This window comes from Balaenoptera ricei, chromosome 1, assembly GCF_028023285.1.
Source record: "Balaenoptera ricei isolate mBalRic1 chromosome 1, mBalRic1.hap2, whole genome shotgun sequence".
NCBI lineage: Eukaryota > Metazoa > Chordata > Mammalia > Artiodactyla > Balaenopteridae > Balaenoptera > Balaenoptera ricei.
In genome coordinates, this window is record NC_082639.1 from 103,494,702 (window position 1) to 103,503,983 (window position 9,282).

General features: G+C 49.8%; 2 protein-coding genes across 6 annotated transcripts in view; one reads left to right on the forward strand and one right to left on the reverse strand.

Moving 5' to 3' along the window:
• The window catches only part of TTF2 (transcription termination factor 2), a 58,983-nt gene extending 53,761 nt beyond the window's left edge, over positions 1–5,222 (forward strand). For 4 of the 5 annotated variants that reach the window (XR_009504305.1, XR_009504310.1, XR_009504312.1 and 1 more), the window contains 2 exons: positions 37–464; positions 1,036–2,502. The gene's annotated coding sequence lies outside the window, so the exon portion shown is untranslated. Of the gene's footprint in view, positions 1–36; positions 465–1,035; positions 2,503–4,348 lie in introns of those variants that run through there. The other variant, XR_009504307.1, reaches the window with a different exon arrangement.
• On the reverse strand, positions 2–8,840 carry TRIM45 (tripartite motif containing 45). Its single transcript, XM_059928812.1, has 6 exons — positions 8,087–8,840; positions 5,699–6,432; positions 4,330–4,459; positions 3,365–3,479; positions 1,165–1,291; positions 2–267 (listed from the first exon to the last, which is right to left on the reverse strand). The coding sequence occupies exons 1-6, from the start codon at positions 8,572–8,574 to the stop codon at positions 119–121; spliced, it is 1,743 nt and encodes a 580-aa protein (XP_059784795.1). The 5' UTR covers positions 8,575–8,840; the 3' UTR covers positions 2–118.
• Between the last annotated feature and the right edge of the window lie 442 nt (positions 8,841–9,282).

Consider the following 9,282-nt stretch of genomic DNA (forward strand, 5'->3'; position numbering starts at 1 on the left):
GTATAACATAAGGCACTTTGTTTTTAATTCTATCAGTTTCTTCAGCATTAAGGTCAGGGGTCCTCTGGTGATCTGAAGCCGTGCTGGCCGCAGCTGTGACCACAGACCCAGGAAGCCGTCAGAGGGCCACCGTCCTCAGTAGACTCCGTGCTGCGCTCTGCCCACCTGCCCACGTGCATTCCGACTTTTCGGTAAACTTCCCACAGCACGACCAGTGGGGGCGCCCTGGGTGGCCTTTGTGTCCGTGGCCACAGCCTAGGTACCCACCTGCATGGTTCAAAGAGGAGAGGGGAGAATCACCATTAGAGGAAAGTCCAGCGGTTACCACGGAAATTAATGCTCCTGGCGACATTCAGACTCATGGACGTGAAAACGTCTAATAAAAACCCAGCGAGAGGAACAAGCTATTCGACGCCTCTGTAGTCAGAAGAACTCTCAAGACTGATGACAGCAAATCAATTCAGGTTAGCGGAAGTTCTAAGAAGAGTGTTATTTTAACACTCTGCTAACTCAAGGAGAAGAACTGGTTTGGATTTTAACTATAACATAATCTAGATAAAAGGGAAGGGCAGAGTGGTGAGTGGTGGAAATAAACAAGATAGATCCTGAAGTGTTTATATGAAAGTTTACAAGAGCCTATCTTAAGGCCCACCATTAGAGTAAGGACACCACAGAATACTGAAAATAATTAGATCTCTTGCCTGAGCTGACCCTCTTGCCCACCCTCCCTTCCCCCAAGAAAAGAGCCAGAGCTGGTTCAGTTAATTTATTCATCTGTTCTCCCATCCCTGCCTTGTTTGGAATTTCTGTAAGGTTTTAAAAGGAACGGAGCGGGTTTACATCTTTGATACTGCTCAGGCTGTCGGAAAGGGTACAGGCTGAAATCGAGCATTCTAGGAGAAGCACAGGGCTCCTAGGATTGATGAAGTGTATCAAAACTAAAAAACTCAGAACTTTGCAGCTTGCTATTTCAGTTTCCAGAACGAAGAAGCTTTAAATGAAACTTTTAGAACTGTGATATATTTATATGCACAGACTACCTTCCTGGAAACAAAGCCTAAGTCTGAACACCCCGAAGCTGGTCGCTGTGGTAGTTGATCCCGCCGCCGGGAGACAGCAGCAGAGGGAGAGCGAGGGCTTTCAGGAGCAACTGGTTCCCCTTACCCGGCATGGTGCCTCCACACGCGCAGCGAGCAGTCTTCTGGCCTCCGCTGGAGCAGAACGTGCAGCAGTGAAACACGCCTGGGTGTGAGCGGTGCCGTTTCCTCACGGTCACAGTGAATGGTGAGCCCTTCAGTGTTCAGACCAAGAGCAAAGAACAGCACCTTGTGAGTCAACAGGGGTGTGCTGAGCGTCACACGTACTAAACAGAGTGTAAGCCGCAGGGCCTGTCCCCGGAGGGACGAGGACAGCAGGAGGGAGACAGCGACTGGGGGACAGCAACCAGCTGGGCGCTGAGCTGCACGGGGCCAGATACAAATGCAGTGAGCAGGGAGTCAAGGAATCCGTGCTGCTCTCCCAGCATGCAGACCACCTGACACACTAGGAAACCCAACTGTGCTTTCACGTCTCTGACCTTGGTCTCTATCTCCTCCATTCCTGAGCAAGCTTGGGTAACTATAGAGCACACAACCACAAGGTGAGGACATCTGTGGTCCTTTCTCCAATTTCTCAGCCACACCCCCTCTCCCCTCACATACTGAGCCAGCTCCTCTCCTTCCATGCCTCCATCCTGGACACAACTGTTTACCCATCCCCTCACTCTGGGTTGGTGAAGATAGATGGAAGGGAGGAAGGTTAAGAGCCTGTGGTTAATAATTCTCAGATTAGAAACCCTCCTGCCTCTTTTCCTTCAAGGATAACTTCCATTCTCTAATTTCGACCCTATGTTAAACAGTAAATATTTAATAAGTGTTGCTATGTGCCTATCCCTGCATGAGAACCACACATTCTGCAAAAGCACAAAGCAGAGAGGCTGGCACCTTAGAAGCCTTTCAAATGTTAAATCTCTCTGTCTTTAAAGAGTTTACAGTCTATTTTAAAAACAACCTGGAGTTCAAAGCTATGGGTTCAAATTATGATTTTGCCACACAGGTACTGTGTACTGTGGCAAGTTTGTTTTCTCGGTCCAGTTGGATGATGATGCTTATGCCTCAGTGATTTGGAGGAAAAGTGAAATAATGTTTGTAAAAACACCTAACCCGGGCTTCCCTGGTGGCGCAGTGGTTGGGAGTCCGCCTGCCAATGCGGGGGACACGGGTTCGAGCCCTGGTCCGGGAGGATCCCACATGCCGCGGAGCGGCTGGGCCCGTGTGCCGCAACTACTGAGTCTGCGCCACAACTACTGAGCCTGCGTGCCATGGCTACCAAAGCCCACGTGCCTAGAGCCCGCGCTCTGCAATGGGAGAAGCCACTGCGATGAGAGGCCCGCGTACCACAATGAGGAGTAGCCCCCACTCGCCACAACTAGAGAAAGACCGTGCGCAGCAACAAGGACCCAATGCAGCCAAAATAAATAAAATAAATAAATTTATAAATAAATAATAAATAAATTTTTAAAATTAAAAAAAAAACACCTAACCCGTCTGACATCCTGTAATTAGGCAAGCAGCAAGTGGCTATTGAATATGAGTCTTCCTAGGGCACAGACCACAAGCCTAACACATCATGATGCTCTATGGTGCTTTATTGTCCCTGTCAGTGTTGATTTCTGGTTGGGGGAAACCTCTGACAGCTCGAATGTCAGCAGAGATTCTGCTGGACATGTTGAGTATTACCCAATTTTTAAAAATTCATAATCTCTAAACCAGAAAGCGTTACATGTATCTGTGGAGGTAACACACAAACATATACATATAAACAGAGTAGAGAATTATCTGGGCAGATGGTTAGGCAGACAGATGACTGGTCAGTCAAGAAGAGAGGGTATAACTTTCCCAATGGTGTTCCAGTAAGTCCATGTCTGGTCATAGTCTGAAAAAGCTGGAAAATCCTGAGCTAGATTATACTGCTCGAATGTGTGTATGCTTGTCCGCTGGTAGATTGGCCCCTCTGTGATCAAGGCATCTTTCCCAAATTAAGAATTCCAACAAACTAACTGGGAGAATGATAAAATACAAGCACAACTTCCAGGAGGTAAAGTAGGGATAGAGAGTTCTTATGGTCACCAGCATCCTCTCGTAAGAAAAAGAGCTGCAAAATCTGGGCCATTTCTAAAGTGAGGCGAAGTAAGAAAGAAGAGAATCCTGTTCAAGCCCTCTATACAGCTGATCCTGTGAGAAATGTCTCCACGTCCTAAGATGACAAAACCCAGGGAGGCCAGGGTGAAAGGAGGTCAGGGAAGCACAGGTAAGGTCTCACTCACCTGCACGTGTTGTTCCTTGACACAGACGAACACAGTGTAGATGCCAGGTTCCTTGGGGGTATAGGAAACGTAGTATGTCCCATCCTTGTTATCGTGGACCATCGTTTTGACTGGACTGGATGGAGGGGAGAGTTCAAAGATACCACTCATTCTCACAAGCCTGCTTCAGTTACCCACTATTTTAGGATGTAAACTCTACACCAGCGGTCCCCAACCTTTTTGGCACCAGGGACTAGTTTCGTGGAAGACAATTTTTCCACGGATGCGGTGGCGAGGGGAAGGGTTCAGGCGGTTAATGCGAGCGATGGGGAGTGATGGGGAGCGGCAGATGAAGCTTCGCTCGCTTGCCTGCCGCTCACCTCCTGCTGTGCGGTCCGGTTCCTAACGGGGCTGGGGACCCCTGCTCTACACCATAAATCCACTATTAATTTTAAATGTCCCCCAAGCAGGATGTATCTTCTACTTGTCTCGGAAATTAATTTTACAACAGAAGGTAAGCAACATAAATGCTGATTTAATCGGATGTTCTGGTGAATTCCTTGAAAGCGTCACTGTGTTCTCTCCCGTCAGCTTCTGTTGTACCCTCCTGCTCTTCGTCCTCCCTCCTCCCTCCTCTAATTCCAGAGATGTATAACTTTGCTCCCAGCACAATTTAGTAGCAAAGTGAGGCTGAATTTTGAGAAGGGCGCCATTCAGTCTAACACAGAATATTTTTCAGTCTATTCGAAGCTTGGGATGAAGACAGTCTGAGGGGCAGATCAGACCTTTGGGAGAGAACTGAATACAGGCCTAAAACCCACACAAGGAAACACATCTGGTCCACTTGGTCCTATTGCACTTTTCAATGGCATCATGGGGAGGTAGGCTGGAACTACTGCCGTTACAGCCCCACTACTGCAAAGGACCTCGGGTTTCCAGTCGCATCACCGCTCGTTACCTGTGATGCCTGAGTGTATAATACAAACCTGTCTTTCTTATCTTTAGGGACTACTGCGACTTGAATGTTCTCTCCTCCCCTGCCCATGCTCTCTCCTGCTGCGTCCTTACAAATGACGGTGAAAGAGGCTGTCTGTTTCTCGCGGGCTCTGTGGAGATCTGCGGAAGATAAACACTCCATCCTCACCTCAAAGGCCAACTTCGGTGACTGTATCCCCAGATCAGACACCATCTTGCTTTTTCTCTTTAGAACAAAAAGTTGTGTTTCCAGTTTCCTCCCTTTCTTTTCTCTCCCGGCATACCTCTTGGGAGTTGCTCCCGGTGAGCCTGCTTCTGTCTCAGCCAGCAGCTGCTCTTGGATCATATAGGATCCTGGACCTTAATTTCAGCCTTAAGGAAGGTTTGAAAACGCTCAGGCTTGATGTATGTATTCAGAGAAAACAACCTCTGGACACTGTGAGAGAGGCTGGTAACCCCAAACTACCCTGAGCTGCAGATCCTGCTGGAAGAGGCAGGGGGTACAGGGTGACCACCTGGGACTCTTCATGCTGTGAAGTCCTCCACAGCGTGGTAGCTGTGCCATGGTGTTGGGGGCATATTCAATAGCTACAGCCTCTGGTCCAGAAGTCAGATGAAACAGGCTTCTTAACCTGGGGTTCGTGAACTACTATGAGGCCTTATGAAGGGTCTAAGAATCTCCTGAAATTGTATGCCCAAATTAATGGGTGTTTCTTGGGGAGAGATCATTCTCAAAGGGATCTGTGACCTCCGAACAGGTAAGAATTCCTGTGCCAGTTAGGATGACTCTAGAAGAGTGTCTTCCTGTGAGGACTGATCTGTGAAATATATGTTTGATCAATGTGCTTCCTTTAGGAAGAGAACAATGTGGTCAAAAGAAATTGTTTTTCCCTTCTACTGACTGAAATGCCTACCATATTCTTTCAAATGCCAACATGTGGCTTACATGAACCAAAAAGGGCATAGAAGAAAGCAAACCATAATCCTGTCATCCTCACTCCTCAGAAACTCTCTTCAGAACTTGGTCCAAGCCATCCTCTCTGAACAGGCAGGATTCTGCCCTGCCCTGAGGTCTATGCTGTTATCTCCTATGGGCACTGCCTCTGTCCTGTCATCTGAGAAACAGCATGATCCTTGAGTTCCTTGGTAGTTACTACTTTTCTCTACTGGAAAAGGGTCAAGCTTCACCCCTGTAGGGATCTTAACTGTACCCTGACCAGAACAAATCAGAAAGAAAAGGACAAGGGAGGGGTCACCATCCATTGGATCCATATGTCTCTCTCCCTAGCTAAATGAAGGCCATGGCTGAAAAAGCCACATGTCTTTAACACCATGTCCTGTCCACTGTCCTCTCAGTGCCAGTGGGAAATGCCTTCCTACCTTCCCCTTGAAGGACACATTTGGCTGGATCGACCTCTTTGGTACTGATGGCCCCATAAACTTCATAGCCACGGCACAGGCCTGCTTTTTCCTTAGGAGAGAAGGTGATCTTCTCGTTCACTCCAGGACGGGCACTATATTCCACTGTGTTCAACTTCGTGAGCCGTTCCACGACCACCCCTTTGGTGATGAGGATCTCCAGGTCGGAGCCACTGGTCAGCAAGCGCTCGGTGAACTCCACTCCGGTCCGCATGTCTGCCAGCAGCTGCTGCAGCTGTGCCTTCTGCAGCTGCAGGGAGTTTTCCTTCTGGATCCGGATGTCTTCCAGCTGCTTCAGCAGCTTGTCCCGATGCTCCTTGATGGCCCTGATGTAGCCCTCGGAGAAGGTGCGGATGTCGGTGGCCACGGCCTCCACCCGTTCCTGCAGGGCGCCGTTGGTCCCTTCGATCTGTGCCAGGGCCTTCTCCAGGGCCTCCACGTGGGGCTGGGTGCCTTTGAGGAGCTCCCGCACGGAGTCCCCGTGCTTGTGGACAGCGCTGCTCGTGAGCTCGCAGGGGTGCTCCCGGTGCTCCCCCACCACGCAGTCCCGGCACACGGGCTGGTCGCAGAGCTCGCAGAACCGTCTCAGCTCCTCCGCGGGGTGGGCAGGACATGGAATGGGTTTCCCCATCTGGCTGTAGCCTTTCAGGTCTTTCAGGTCCACCATGGTATGGTAAGTCGTCTTCTTCTGCCGCCTGGGGGCAAACAGAGTCGGGAACGGGTAGTGAGGGGACAACTCTACTTGGGAAACAGTCCGGCAGTTTTAAGAGCACGGGCTCTGAAGTCCAACAAATCTGGGTTCGGTTCCTCATTCTAACCTCTTACTAACCGCATGACCCTCTCGGATTCCAGTTCCTCTTCTGTATCGTGGGGATAATACCTACCTGAAAGGGCTGCTGTATAGGATTAAATGACAGTAGGCTGGGGCTCTCTGGCTCGGCACCTGACTTTGCCAGAGGTTGCAATGCTAAGGCTACATCCTGGAACTTTCCCCAAAGAATTAATTTGTCAAGTTTAGGCAAGAGCCACAGCCTACTCCTGCAGCAAGCTAGAGGGGAGAGCACAGTGGAGACCCAGCAGCAAGAGACCAGACCTGTGCCAGATGGCACAGCAATAAACCTCAGGCAATTAAAAAGCAGCTAGCTGGCCACGACAGTCTCCCTCAGCTTCCACCTAACACTCTGGTAAAGCATTTCCTTTGACTAGTGCCTACGTCACCCAAAGCAGCAAGCTAGAATTTTCCTCAACAAGCGTCATCAACATTATTAGAGAGAGCAAAATCAGTGGTCAGTAAAATCAAACCTCTCTTTTAATTCCCCTTTTCTGTAGCCCTCTAGAGATTCAGGGAAATCCCTAGGAAACCATGGTAACTGTTCAGATTTTCCCCGTTAGCATTATAGCAACATCAAGCTTACATGCCTATTCCGGCACCAGAAGAGTGGCTGTAGACAAAATAGGGTCAGCTGTTTAGCTGGCAGCAAAGTAGTCCTAATTACAAGTTAAAAATAGAAAGACCGAAGACTACTAACTTATTCTGTTGGTAAGGCCAGAAAACACATGGAAGGCAGAACTTAAAACTACCGTAGGCTAATCCTAAAACCTTGGTCATCTTACACTGTGATGTTCTGGAATGGGGGAAGGGGGTCTGAAAGGGGCAAAGTGATTTATGTGACAAACTGTTCAACAAACACCCTAAAAGACATAATCTGCACCCCATTACCTACCAGCCCATGTCACCAAGTTCCAGAGTAACACTAGGGTACAAGGCAAAGGCTGAGGTTGGGCCCCACCAATCAGCACCTTATACTGGGAAGGCAGCAGAGATTAGTAGCAAGAGCATAGAAGGCAGTCAGAAGATCTGGATTTTAAATTCAGTTCCGTTATACACTACTTACCAGCTATGGGACCCTGGCAAATCACATATTGCTGAGCTTCAGTTTCCTCAAATAATAAATAGGGATGAAAACATTGCCTGCTTTTCTATGAGTTGCAAGGATCAAATGAGATCGAGGGCACGGGCTTTGTTATTATACTCATTCACTTTCTCTAGCACCCAATACAATTATTCACTATACAAATGATTGATGATCCAAGGAAAGTGTAAAAGTGCTTTGTAAACTGAAAAGGACTCTGCAAACCTTTGATGCTATAATTATCATGGGTATTATATAAAGGCTGCAGGAGTTAACTACTGTTCTGGAATATCTGTAATCACATTGTATATTGCTCTCTGACCTTCCATGGAATTCAAGCTTTCCTTTCCATTTGCTCACCAAGGTTATTTCTCTGTCTTGACACCTCTTTGTACTCCGTTCTTAAGCCACACCAGGTGGGGTATCCCATCTTTACCTATGAGCCTGGCAGCAGAAGTGGCAGAGATTGGCTTTGCAGGTCTGACACCTCTTTTCCACTTCCCTGTCGCTGCAAAGGTCACACACCAGGCCCTGGCCTTCCCCACGCAGACTCTCCAGCATCACATCATTCATGGCCAGGTGGTCTATGGTTAAAGCCTTCACTCCACCCATGGGCAGGTCCACCTGAGCATCACATACCGGACAGAGGATGCCAATCTGCGGCTGCAGAGTGCGTGGCTTGAGTTCTTGGGTTACTGACCCCTCAGAGCTTGTGTCAGAGTCTCCCCCTCGGATGTCCACTACTGAGAAGGGTTCCAGCTGCTCCAGACAGGTGGTGCAAACTGTGTGCAAACAAGGCAAGAGCCTGGGGGCTTTGAAAAGCCCCATGCACAAAGGGCAGCGAGTCTTGCCTGAGTTTCCAGGTGTGGTCCCACTGGGAAGTTTGCCCACGAAGCCCAGCAGCGGCTTCCTCTTTTCCGCCATATTCCCTACGTTTGTGCTCAGTATCAGAAAAGGCCCTGGGCAGTTCTATAATGAAGTAGTATGTGATTAGGCCCACCCAAAGAGAAAGTTTCCAAAACTTGAACTGAGACCATGGGGACTCTCCCTTTGGCAAATCAAAGGGCAAAAAGGAAGAAAAGGATTCCTCAAAGGAACCACCCACAGATCTCAGCAAGGCCCCCTCCTTTGCAAGGCATCCCATACCAGACACGCCCACGCCCTCCTCTGTCTCCCCCAAGTCCTCCTCCCCGGAAGCGCTTCCAGATTTAGGTCTCCAGCTAGTCCTGCTGTCGACTCCAGAACCCCTGCACCTCCATCACCCTCCACTACCAGCCCCCTCCCACCGCCCGCCCCACTGATCCCGCGGCCGACACACGACAAGTGCCACCCCCGCCCCCGCGTGATGAGGTAGGGGGCGCCTCCCACTCCTTCCCTTCACTGGGCCCTCCGCAGAAGGCACGCGGCGGACGAGGGACCTGCGAGACCCCGCCGGCTCCTCGGTTGCCACCGCCTACCCACCCTTAGGTCCAAGGTGCCCGACGGCCCTGGCCCCTCCTCGCACCAATCCCAGCCCGGGGCTACTCAGGCGAGCCCAATCACGGTCCGAGAGGGGCGGCCCTCGCCGCTGCGGGCCCCGCCACCCTCCAGAGTGACACCATCTGCATCCAATAAGCTTTGGAAATTCCACAT